The following is a 13211-nucleotide window of genomic DNA, read 5'->3' as shown; positions in this document are numbered from 1 at the left end:
GGAAAATAGAAAATACATTTTTATTTTTATTGATATGAGTGGTTGTGTTGCTTCCTGTAATCATCTCCTCCAGATCAGAACAGGGTTTATGCTTCGAGTCGTTGACCATTACGTCACAGCCTCTGCTTCTGGCACTCCACTCCTCCACCTCTCTTCCTCTGCTGTTTTTTTTCAGGCAGGAACCGAAGTTGGCAGGGAGGCGAGGCAGGAGCACATCGCTGAAGGAGCGCCAGCCCAGCAGGCCGCAGAACGAGAGGGCCAACAGCCTGGACAACGAGCGGTCCCTGGACACGCGCTGCCACCTACAGGTAGGACGAGAGAGCTGCAGGAGAACCCAAAAGATATTGTACTTTCTATGGAACATAAAATACCAGTTATTATCACAAGCGTAGCCTCTTTACGCTCCATGATGTCTTATAGATTCAGCTTAAAACAACTCGGTCACTTCAAAGTTGTGTTCACTCTTTGTTCTTCATTTCATCAAACATATTTTATGGTCCCCTAAATTTTAAAATACATTTTAAGGTTTCTTATTTTTCCTTCGTAGATTCCAAGAAAGACAGTGTATGACCAACTCAACCACATTCTGGTGTCTGATAACCACCTCCCCGACAGCATCATCCTCATCAACACGTCAGACTGGCAGGGCCAGGTAAGAAACATCTGCACGACGAGCTTAAAATGGCTGCTTTTGTCGTAACACTTGCTTTTTATAACTTACCAGTCGAGCTGTGGGATAGACAATTTTTATCTTAGCACGGACGAGACACAACAGACAACAACAGTGCAGCACACACAGCGTTGAAAACAGGAATTAAAGATTTAAAAACATTGTTGGCATAAGATACAGTACATTTGCAGTAATACACGAAAATACTGTAAGAGGCAGATATTCCCAAGCAAATTACAAATACCAGTAGACTGGAAAAAAGGGAAAACAAACAAAACTCTCTATAAAATACAACCCTACATCTGATTCTTCCTCTCCTTCCCGCTCAGTATCTCTCAGATATGCTGCAAAACCACCACCTACCCGTGGTCTGCACCTGCACCACGGCCGACATCCAAGCTGCGTTCAACACTATTGTCTCCCGCATACAGAGATTGTAAGTGAACCTCTCACACGCTGACTTTCTTTGTCTGTCTTTTGCCATCGTGTATTCGCTTTTTCTCACAAAAGCTGTTGACCAAATTTGGTGTTATTGATTGTGAAACTGTACGCCTTCTATTTATTTTCTTTCCTAGTTGCAACTGTAACTCCCAGACGCCCATTCCCATAAAGATCGCAGTGGCCGGTGCGCAGCACTACCTCAGTGCTGTTCTGAGGCTTTTTGTGGACCACCTTTCCCATAAGACCCCTGACTGGCTCGGCTACATGAGGTTCCTTATCATCCCTCTTGGTTAGTAGCAGCCTAACGCTACATTTTTTGTTGTTGTTGTTGTTGTTGTTGTACTTAAAGGTGCTACATATGTTCAAACATGAGTATATGATTGTCAGATTAAAATTCAGCTAAATTAAAATGCTGTAGTTACTGAAAATTGATAAGATAATGGTGGAGACCTGTCTAGTAGTATTAGTGCTTCTCAAAATAATGTAACACTGCTTCTGCAACTGTTTGTCTTTGATCGGTTTAGGTGCACATCCGGTCTCCAAATATCTGGGCACTATTGACTATCGATACAACAGTTTGTTCCAAGATGCTGCCTGGAGGGATTTGTTTCACAAGCCAGAAGCTCCGGTTATTGGTGGGCTCTTAACTTCCTGACCTTTGAATTTGTACAGTTTTTATAAAGTCTTAAAGGAGTTAGGATTTAGTGGCATCTAGCGGTGAGGTTACAGATTGCAACCACCTGAATACTCCCTGCCTTTCCAACGGTGGCCTCCAGGTAACGTTAAAAACCAGATGGCAACCTCCGGTTCTGAAAAGGGAAGCCAATGTGGAAGAGCCTTAAACTTGCATTCTCTCTACTGGCCATCAGGGGGCGACTCCTCTGTTTGCAAAAAATTGTCAGATTGTATAGAAGTCTATGAGAAAATGACTCTACTTCTCACTTGATTTATTACCTCAGTAAAGATTGTAAACATGAGTTTATGGTCTCAAGCTCCAGTTCCAAGTCTTCTTCAATCCAGCATGATGTTCATTTGGTACATGATGGAACATTTAGAGTAAAATAGACCATAAAGTATGTATTCTTCAGGGTGGGGCTACCTTGTGATTGACCCCTATACTGTGTCTCTCTTTCACGGCTTCACTCCTCCGCAGTCCAAATATGGCGACGGCCAAAATGCCGAACTAAAGGCTTCAAAACTACAGTCCAAAGACCAATGGTTGACATTTCAACGACTACGTCCTTTTCTTATAAACAGTCTTTGGTAAATAATGCAAAAGGCTCTCTAGAGCCAGCGTTCGGTTTGTCCGTTCTGGGCTACTGTAGAAACATGGCGGTACAACATGGGGGGGGCTCTGTGAAGCGGACCCGCTCCTTATGTTGGATATAAACACCTCTTTCTAAGGTAACGAAAACACAACAGTGGTTAGTTTCAGGGGATTATACACGACTGAATATTCTATTCAATTTCTGCCAATAATTCCCCCCAAATCCTACACACGGTTCCTTACAATCAGGAAAAGTGGTCATTTTGAAGGATGAATTTGAACATCTTCATGAATGTTCATGTTTACAGTCAGCCGTAGAGAATTAATTAACCTCTGCGTCCTGTGCAGCCCAGCAGAACCCAGACGTGGTGTCGAGGGTAACTCAGTACATGGTGGGAGCTAACGGAGCTCACCAGCTTCCCATCGCGGAGGCCATGCTCACCTACAAACAGAAGAGGTATGTTTTCATCCCTCATTTAGTAACCTGAGAACATTTCACACTGAGCTGTACAGCAGTGGGACTTTGAAAGGGTTTTTTGTCAGCTACACTGGAAAAGCTTGAATTTTTAGTAAAGTGTGGGGGTTTCATCTAACAGGAAAAGCTTCTGATGCAGAGCTTTCAGCAGTTTTTCAAAAGGGGATTGAGTTGAACTGTAAACTCTTTGAACAATTCACGTGATACGTTAGCTGGCTTTCCAAAATACATTTCATACGTTTTTTGCAAATTTTTTAAATTCTGGCAAAATCACAAGTAGACAAGATGTACAAATCACTGCATATTTGCTTGCTTTCAAAATACATTAATCAGCAGGATTTTCAGAACGAAAACATATAATTTTGTTGCAATTTTTACGTTTAGACTTTTCTGTTCTTTTCACGACATTCTGTTCGTTCATTTAAATATATTTTTTAACCCCCTTTTGACAAAACAAACTGGAGGTAAAAGTTTCATTAATGTTGTGAAGTTTGTGTTTGTTTGGGAGTGGCGGTGTCTGTCTTTTAAACATCACTGTCTTTCCATCACTGTGTGTGTGAATAACATGTTTTTTTGATCTTTTTGTTACATTTTTTTCTTTTCTTTCTTTGAAGGAAAAAGAGCTTTCATTTTGATTTTGCAGTAAGGTATTGTGGTCGATTGAGTTTCTCATGTAGCCTGGTGATTCATGTGCTTTCTGTGTGTTGGAGCTATTTTTCCCTTGAACTTTTCTCAGCCTTTCTTGGAGCTTGCCACTTTAACAGCTGTCTAAAGTCATTCATTTTTTTTTTTTTTCCTATTAACAGTTTGAGCCATAAACTTCTCAGATAAGAGCGGCTATCCAGGCCACAGCTCACAGTTGTAACTAACACAAGCACACAGACACAGTTTGGGATTTATTGAACTAATTAAAACTGCGCCAGGGTCAAGTTTTTATTTAGAACAAAATAAATGTTTTCAGCCTAGACACAGTGTCATATAGCTACTAAGACACTCTAGCTTTGTCCTTTTTGTCCAGTTGAAATTGTGTTAGGTGCACCAATAACATATTATGTTGTATGAATAAAGAAAACATCATGAAAAAGGTTTTCTTGTAGTTAATCAGTGTCACATTGTTTCAATATATTAAAATCAGCTAAAAGTCAATCGCCACCCTTTTAGATAATCAGTGTTGACATTTATTCAAACTTTAACATGACATGTTTTCAACTTGGTTTCAATGTCAGGCTTCAATTCAATACTTCTGCCTGACAAAATTAGATTTAAATATATTTTGCTGGGAAGCTGCAGCCAACAGCTAAGTATGACAACTGGAAACAGCTGGCCTGAGTCTGTCCAAAGGTATCAAAAACGTCTAAAACTCACGAGATAAAAGCAGTTTGTAGTGTTATGGGGAGTTATATATGTGTTTGACTATTTCACTGTCATCTGCCGTGAAACGTGTTTTCCAGATTCTGCATTTTGGCAGATTTTGGACAGAGCCAGGCTAGCTGTTTCCCTTTTTTTTTACAGTCTTTATGCTAAGCTAAGCTAACCTGCTCCTGGCTGTAGCTTCATATTTACCATACAGACAGTGAGAATGATAAAGGTATGACATGATAACCCATGAATAAAATCAATCATCAATCTTTCCATCTAACGCACAGGGAAGAGAGAAAATAAGCGTTTTCCCAAAATGTTGAACTGCATACAATGCTTCATGCAGAAGTTGTATGCACATTTTCCAAACGATGAGTTTCTAGTCTCAATCCATCATCTGTGTGCTCTTGTTGTGAAGATTATTATTGTTGTCATTAATGACCATCAAAGAAAGACAATCCTTACTCCTCCAAACAGTCTTCATTGATAAGATATCAGAGGACTGAAGAGTAAAATGTGCTGATAAAGTGGCAAGAGACCAAATCCCATCAGCTCTGTGTTCCCTCTGTTTCTTCCTCGCTGCTGCTTCTCATCGTGCTTTTGGCCGTCCATGTCTGTCTGTTATTGTTCAGTTAGAAGTAGAAAACCTGCACACAACGTCAAATTGTGATTAGTACTTTTTTATTTTGTGATTGAATGACAAACCTGAATCGGGATCGACATTTAAGTTACTTGTTTGGTTCAATGTAGTAACGTCACCATCAAATGAACAACTGTACTGTCCTCAGTGCTAAAGGGCCTGTTTTTAAATTATATTAATAGCTTCAAATATATATTCATTGACAAAATTGTACGCTCAATGTCTATTTTTAGCAGGTGGAACTAACTGTTGTTTTTCACATCAGATATTAAGCTTAAAAAAGTACTTTGTTACAGAAAAAAAGACTTGTTTGTGTTTCAACTGAGCTTTGCTAGTGCCCCTATAATTACTACCAAATTATATACGTGTAGTTCTTTAAAGGAAAGAGATTAGACAGAAAATGGTGGACCTGTAAAATAAAGTGTTACGATTCTTTGACTTGGCTAAAGCTTATACAAAATACTAACTGTGTATAGAAACTGCAGAATACAAACATGCCATGAAGGTGTATCAATGGAAATATTTACAACACGAAAATACATTTTCACAAAGTGCTTTGCATTAAAACAAGGAATAAAAAAGTACTTAAAATCCAATATGTAAAAGATAAAATGATGATTATGAATGATGATTTAAAAGCAATTACAACACATTTTCAGTTAAAATAAGGATCAGTTTTAAGAAGAGATTTAAAGGAGATACTGACTGTCAGTCTGAGATCACAGCTAAGGGGCCTGGACACCCTCATAGGAAGGCCCCTCTTATTAAACATAAATGCAATAAATAAATAAAAGATAATAACGTTGACTTACAGTCAGTAATGTACAATACAAACATTAAAAAGATACTAATACAAGTTATTCTGTCCTTTAACTGAAAAGTGCATGTGTTCTGTTCATACGTGGATCGACGTGCATGTGCATCTTTTAACAATACATCCCACATTTAAGATGACATATGGCTCAAACAAGTCAGACAGAAGTCATGTGTTCTGTCATAATCCATCCCTGCAAGGCCAGATGAACATTTAACACCCACATACCAGGCAGACATCTGGCTTTCTCTCTTTCTCTGGCTGCGCCGAAAAACCCGATTACAGCAGAGATGTGTTGTTGTGTTTGGGGAAGCAGAACGTGGCCTTGATGTGCAAACTGTGACCCACTGCAGACTGTCTTCTCTCTTTCTCTCTCTGTAGTCTGTCTGTTTCTTCCTTGGGGGGGCGATGGCAGGTTTCTTCAAGGCAAGAGCAACAACCTTTCACATCATGTAACGTCTTTGCATTTAGAAAAACAACAACATAGAACCATCCTTCAGGCTATTTTTCCGGTCTTTGCCAGGAAAAATAGTTCCAGGAAGGCTTGTAAGTGTAGCCATGCACTACCGCTCTCAGGTAGTGCATGGAACCGGAGAAGTTGTGGATTTAGGTTGATGCTCTTCCTTCTCATCCACTTCTTTACGACTGTAGTTTAGTTGTTCTCCCGATGGGCTTGCTTTCCCCTTGAATGCCCTTCTGGTTTGGTAGATCCAGTCTGCGTCTGCAATAACTGGATGGCTTTGTTGGAGGCACCGAATCGGCCACCAGCTTGCATGTTTTGCTCTCTGCTACAACGAGGGAACTAAATCTGTTTTAGTGGAGGTTTAAAGCTCAGCAGCAAGTTCAGCATGCGCTGTTGATTCTGTTTGGACTGTGGTAGCTTTGCAAACTTTCTGTGCAATGGAAGACTTCAGTATTTCCACATGTGAAACATTGGAAATCATGCATTATCAAACTAATTGCCAGATCTCAATGTTACTAACTGTAGATTTCTTTGAATAATCTTTAATGATCTTTTACTTTTCACAAGCATTTGGAAATGCTTGTAGGAGTCAGTCCTCTTTGATTCAATTACCTACAACCGTTCTACTTTTTTGCTGCCCTTTTTTATTCTTTATATATATATTGTCTTGTTTATTGTAAATTTGTGTTTGTACATTGAGAGCGGAGTGGAAACCGGAGACAAATTCCATGTATGCGTAAGCATACATGGCCAATAAAGCTGATTCTGATTCTGATGTTTCATCATGTGCATCATTTCTTTCCTTTTCTTCACAACACATTGATTCTTTTCTTGCATCCTTTTCATGTGAACTCTCTTTTGGCCTCTGCTGCCTCTCCACAGCCCGGATGAGGACTCGTGTCAGAAATTCATCCCCTTCATTGGGGTAAGTAGCCTCTTCATTTGCCCTAAATACTCACTGTGTGTTGATTCTGTCCTCATCCAGCTGATTAATCATGTTTGACACTGACACAGCTGTTAGAAGTTTTCAGTGTCTTTTCATAGTTTTTTTTAATACACGTAATAATCCTTTATCCTCTGCTTTGAATTCTGCAGATGGTGAAAGTTGGTCTCTTGGAGCAAACGTCTGCAACGTCAGGCAAGCAATAAGTTTGTAGAAACATTTTTGACATTTAAAAGAAAGAAAAAAGTATTCAAATTGTGCAACAAGTAATCTGCACAAAACAAACAAAAAACTGATTTCTCCACCACAGTATTTTCTTTTTGGAGGTAAATGATTGAGTGTTTCCTCCCTCAGGAGACTCTGACGATGCAGCACCTCTGGGCTCCTCGCTGCTCTCCTCCACCCCTCCACAAGTATCACCGGCTCTCAAAGAGGCGTCACCCACCCCACCCTCCTCTCCCTCCGTCACCACCAGCTTCTGTGCCTACAGGTATGAAGTCAAGAGCTATTTCAGCAAAATAGAGCAAAAAATGTGACCTTTTTCTTTATTTTATACATGTTTAAGCAGGTGTAGTAAATAGATGATATAAAAACTTAAAAGTATGTCATGATATTGTATTTTTCTACCAGAGAAGATACTTTTTTTTTTTTAGCATGATAGTGTTATCTACCTCCTTATATTTTCAGATTTAGCTACTTGAACTCTCCCGAGTTATTCTATTAAAAAAAGAGAAACATTCTCCACAATGTCCACCTCCCTGACTGTCGTCTGTAGTTCTGTAGGTCAGGCGGAGCTGATGGGGCTTCAGGTGGACTACTGGGTGGCTCCAACAGAGAGGAAGAAGGACATGGAGAAGCGGGACTCCTCCTCCAAAAACACTCTGAAGTGCAATTTCCGCTCGCTGCAGGTCAGCCGGCTGCCCCTGGGGGGCGCGGAGCCGAGCCACCAGCCCACCATGTCCATGACTGTGGTGACCAAGGAGAAGAATAAAAAGGGTAAACTGGACACACCTGTGTTGTCCAGGTGGACGGATGCATGCATGTTTCTGTGGGTGTGTTAGTTTCTGACTGCAGTAAAGTAGTAGTCCACCTCAAAATGACATTACATTACGTTTTAAAGCAGCTGACATCAGGGATGAAAAGTGTGGAAGAATCATATTTTTAGGATAGGTCACCGAACTTCATGCGATCTGATCAAATCTCTTACCATCCGACCTCAAACGTTGCACCAAAACGTCCCCCGAATTTAATCCTCTGAGACCAGAAAGATTCTGAATCCCTCATTTACTCACAGCGTGCATATCTCTGTTGTTCCCTTCTGCCAGTCATGTTCCTGCCAAAAAAGAGCAAAGACAAGGAGGTGGAGTCGAAGAGTCAAGTGATCGAGGGCATCAGCCGGCTCATCTGCACTGCCAAGCAACAGCAGACCATGCTGAGAGGTAAACCGACCCCCTGCCCCGTCCTGACATGTCCTCCTCCTCTCTACAGCACAGACATCCTCAGACTGATCTCAATACCTGCATATTATGTATTTTTAACTGTACTTATTTGTGTAATTTTCCAGTAAAAATGCTCTTCATACTTAAAACTTAGAAAATATTGGTTTAGTTTGGCAACTAACAGAAAATTTATCAACAACTCTTAATGAAATAATTGTTTCTTCATTTAAGTAAGTAAGCAAGTAAGTAAGTAATGTATGCACAACCTACACTGCTCACAATAGGCCGCCAAAAAATAATCAAATGATTAATCATGCCGCTTAAATGAAAAAACATTAGGAACGTGTGTATAATATTCAGTTGGAACTCTGGGTTGTTCAGTATAACATTAACTCCTGTAATGAAAGTGTAACTTTTGTTTTGCGTCTCTTCCTCTGCAGTATTGATTGACGGCGTCGAATGGAACGACGTCAAGTTTTTCCAGCTGGCGGCACAGTGGTCCTCACACGTCAAACATTTCCCCATCGGGATCTTTGGGCACACAAAAGGCCCTTACTAGCAGCACCTAAAAGACTGAAACACTGAGGACAGCCCCCCCCCATCTTCCCTTTATCCCGTGCCAACAGATTTTAACCCCCCGCACACTTCTTCTATTCTGCTGTCTTAATTTAAGCTCCTGCTTTCAGCTGTTGCATTTGTCCAATTATTTAATGTTTTGCGTGTTCTTTTTTTAATTTTCTATTTATGGAAAAATGTCTCGAGGCAAAGCTGCCGAGGGAATATTTCTTTACTCAGCTTTTTAAAAGAAAAAAGATCATTCTGATGTTTTCTAGACTTTTGAGAAAAACAAATTAAATAATAATTAGTCATTACTTCTAATCTTTAACATACTCGTATGAGTGCCCAGGTTTCACCTTCTACCATCATTTATTTTTAAATTAGGTGAGGCTTTTTTAATCAATTGGCTGGGACATTTAATCAAGAATATATATATATGTATATATTTCATTATACATATATATGTATATAGACATATATAGGTAAATATGTCTATATATAGGTATATATATAATTGTCAACTCAAAGATGATGAAGAAATTTGTGATTTTCAAGTTGGGAGACTGTTGTCAATTCATTGTCTTAATCCTGAAGAAGCAAAAAGTAAATGGCCCCTGAGCTTTGGCTCTCTGCAATCAACTAGGAGTCTTATGTGAAATAGACTGAAAACTGTGTGAATGTGATTCTTAATAATTACCTGGCACTGACCGAGAATTACACACTGCTCTCAGTCGTGATTTTCAACCCCTTCTCTTCTCTATTTTCTCCTCATGGTTTGAGGTTTTGAACAGTTTTGCTCCAAAGTGAGACATATGAGAAAATAGTGAAGAAAAGTATTAATAGCACAAAATTAACTACCTTTTAGATTGTAGTCCGGACAGAAAGAAATACATTGACATTTCGGGTATTTTGCTTTCTTTCTGAGAGTTGGATAAGAAGATTGTTACCACCCTAATGTCTTTACAGTAAATATGTGGCTAGAGCCAGCAGTCGGTTAGCTTAGCTTAGCATAAAGGCTGAAAACAGCGGGAAAGAGCTAGCTCTGTCCAAAGGTAAAAATCTGCCTATCAGCGCCTCTTACGCTCATTGATAAATATGAATGGTCTTGTTTGAGTGTAAAACTACATGTTGTGGATTTACGATTGGATTTAAAGGAAAATAGTCTGGCACAAAACCCCCAAAACACAATTTGTCATCTTATATTCTTAAGTATCCAGAAAAGAGACAAAACGCACAATAAAGACAAAACACACAATAAACAAAAGTGAATTTGACTGATAGTATTACTATATTTTTACATTTTCTGTAGATGTTGCAGTAATATCGTTATCGTGGATTATTTTTGGCCTACTGTGGACCTTCCCCGTTTCCAGCTAAACTAAGCTAACTGGCTACTGACAAACAGCTAGCCTAGCTATGATCACAAAATAATCCACCCACTAGTATCTGTAAAGCTCACAAATTAACACGTTATATCTCCTTTGTTCAACCTATACAAAAAAACTGAGTTGTGGTTTTACACTGAGCCAGGCTAGCTGTTTTCCCCCGTTTCCAGTCTTTGTGCTAAGCTAAGCTAATCGTCTGGTAGCCGTAGCTTCATGTAGCTACCAGAGATCTTCCCATCTAACTCTCGTTAAGAAAGCCAATATATTTATTATCCAAAATGTTTAACTGTTCCTTGACGCTTGTTTTATAAGATGCTACACATTTTACAGAGTGGTTCCTCTGCAAATGATTTTTATTCCCCCTACAATGTTTATTTTAGAAAGAACTCTTCGTCCTCTAGCTCCACACTCCTTTGACACACTCCATATCTTTTGCTAAAAGCAAACATTACTTTTGCCAAAGGAAAACTCGTCAACTGCAGCTCACTCATTACCTGTGTGGTATTATAGAAGACTTCATAATGTAGAGGTGAATGTATTGAAGGTACCTTAATGTAAAGCACTTTTAAATGTTTGTCCATTGTAGACTAGTGTGTTAAACCTACTCGGGAACCTGCAGGTACGGCTGACTGTGGTTCACAGACGCACATAGACAGACACTGTGTCTGCCATTATATCTGAGCTAAACAACAGCACAAACAGCGGTGACATGGCATAGTTTATATGCAAAGCAAACCAAGCGTCTGTATCCTCACAGTGCTGTGTAATATCACTTTATGCTCAGCGTGAGGCCTCCTTGGATTTAGATTTTAGTTTGATATTCTGTAAAGTTATGTGTATGTGAAAAAATGTTCTGTCGGTAGATTTTGCTCAATCGTTTGTTGACTTTTAAGCATAAAACTAAAAAGTATTTTGCTGGTAAAATTTATTTCATTCGCAGTTTTATCATAACTTTGCCAATTTCTTGATAAGTGCCTAAATTGCTTAATTTTGACAAATCAACATAAATAATTTGTTCTTTGCTAACATGGTGCTGATTCTGTTCGGACGACAACAAAATATCCAGATACAGTGGATTGATTTTGCAGTATAATGTTAACTGGAGGGACGGAAAAATCACAGTTGGCTCTCAAACATGGGTTTGAATCAATTACAAGACGACTACAGCCCATTCGCATTGAGCAGACATTTGTTTAAAATGTTTTAGATGTTTCTGTTTTTTCATGTTGTCTCAGAGAAAGGCTTGTTGAAACTGAAAGTCCCCTAAAGACTACCACTGTAACCCCAAAACTTGGAGTAATAAAACTACTATACACACTAAAATGTACTTTTCTTTTCACTCGTGTTTACATGTAAATTTAAAGGTCAGTGAAGGCAACATAAGCATGAAAACCAATAAAAAAAGTAGTCTTTAAAAACAATGTTATTTCCTGAGGCTCAAAGAGAAAACAATTTACCACAAGGTCCTGAGCTGTCAGTCATATCTCATGATCTTCATCAACAGAACAGCTACTAAATGGACTTAACTACTGTTTATAAGGTCAAGAATTAACTTTGAACTTCAGCTTTCAAGACACAAAGCTTAAAAGCTAAAAAAAAACATCTTTGAACATCTATGATTTCAGTAGGTACAAGTTAAAACATACTATATATGATATTAATTAAACTACCCAACCTAGTTTATACAAGTAAAGCTGAAACGATAAGTTGATTGACAGAAAATAAATAAATTTGGGAACTATTGTGTAATTGTTTAAGTCAATTTTCATGCAAAAACATTACATGGTTCCAGCTTTACAATTGTGCAGATTTGCTTATTTAATTGAATATTTTCTGTACTATTAGTTGGACAAAACAAACAATGTGTCACTTTGGGTTAAGGGGTAATTGTGACGGCATTTATTAAGTTTGATGTCCTGTACAAACTATTTTAAAAACAGAAAAACCCTGTTTCTACATGAATGCATGAGTAATAATAATCTAATGACATTATATAAAATAGTAACTTACTTTAAGTTAATTTTCCTGATACTTAACTACATACTTAGGTAACTGTTTTAATGCAGTACTTTTACGTATAATAGGTATAGGCTAGTGAGTATTTACTGTGTGTCATTAGGCTGGTGGTGAGTGACAGAGAGAGAGATACACACACACACACACACACACACACACACACACACACACACAGATAGAGAGAGAGAGAGCTCCTCCACCGGAGCAGGAAGCGGCTACTGGGACTGCCGAGAAGACAGAGAGGAGGTACAAAACAACGTCGACATCTGCGGGGTTTCCACCATAATGTAGCCCCAAACACTGAGCAAGAACAGCCGTGCGCCACATCGACCCGACAACAACACGACGAGATGTCGAGGGTGCAGCGGTGAAAACAAAGGACAGAGCCGTATACATCTGTGTTGTTTGTTTGTTGTTGCACGGTGACAATGAAGGAGCTGCAGGGCTGCGGTATGCGCTCCTCGGTGGGCTTTCTGTCCCGCAGAGAGCTGACCGGGCAGCCGCTCTTGAAGGAGGAATTCCAGAGACGCAGGATGGCCGGCTGCACCAGCCTCTACAAGAAGGACATGCTCGGTCACTTCGGCTGTGTCAACGCCATTGAGTTCTCCAACAACGGCGGGGAATGGCTCGTGTCCGGTAAGTTGACACATCCCTCTTTCCACCTTCCTTGTGGCTGAGACTGTGATAATGTGTTAGCATGCTAAGGCTAACTTAGCCAGGCAGTCAGCTGAACCCCCCCCC

General features: G+C 39.5%; 2 protein-coding genes across 6 annotated transcripts in view; both read left to right on the top strand.

Moving 5' to 3' along the window:
• pacs2 (phosphofurin acidic cluster sorting protein 2) overlaps positions 1–11777 on the top strand; it is a 54415-nt gene extending 42638 nt beyond the window's left edge. For 2 of the 5 annotated variants that reach the window (XM_031847341.1, XM_031847340.1), the window contains exons 13-26: positions 176–308; positions 548–652; positions 1000–1106; positions 1246–1400; positions 1636–1746; positions 2727–2835; positions 3468–3500; positions 6048–6092; positions 7012–7054; positions 7225–7267; positions 7427–7562; positions 7848–8068; positions 8398–8511; positions 8952–11777. In XM_031847341.1, coding sequence (XP_031703201.1) covers positions 176–308; positions 548–652; positions 1000–1106; positions 1246–1400; positions 1636–1746; positions 2727–2835; positions 3468–3500; positions 6048–6092; positions 7012–7054; positions 7225–7267; positions 7427–7562; positions 7848–8068; positions 8398–8511; positions 8952–9070 — 1474 coding nt within the window. In that variant the 3' untranslated portion in view covers positions 9071–11777. The remainder of the gene's footprint in view (positions 1–175; positions 309–547; positions 653–999; positions 1107–1245; positions 1401–1635; positions 1747–2726; positions 2836–3467; positions 3501–6047; positions 6093–7011; positions 7055–7224; positions 7268–7426; positions 7563–7847; positions 8069–8397; positions 8512–8951) is intronic. The other 3 variants (XM_031847342.1, XM_031847343.1, XM_031847344.1) reach the window with 3 other exon arrangements.
• Positions 11778–11861: 84 nt separating this feature from the next.
• Positions 11862–13211, top strand: part of dcaf5 (ddb1 and cul4 associated factor 5) — an 18106-nt gene continuing 16756 nt past the window's right edge. The window contains exon 1 of the mRNA XM_031847348.1: positions 11862–13106. Within this exon, the coding sequence (XP_031703208.1) occupies positions 12899–13106 (208 nt within the window). The 5' untranslated portion in view covers positions 11862–12898. The remainder of the gene's footprint in view (positions 13107–13211) is intronic.

Source organism: Anarrhichthys ocellatus, unplaced genomic scaffold (assembly GCF_004355925.1).
Source record: "Anarrhichthys ocellatus isolate YVR2014 unplaced genomic scaffold, GSC_Weel_1.0 scaffold7, whole genome shotgun sequence".
NCBI lineage: Eukaryota > Metazoa > Chordata > Actinopteri > Perciformes > Anarhichadidae > Anarrhichthys > Anarrhichthys ocellatus.
The sequence above is the reverse complement of the archived record's forward strand: the minus strand, read 5'-3'. Positions and strand labels throughout refer to the sequence as shown.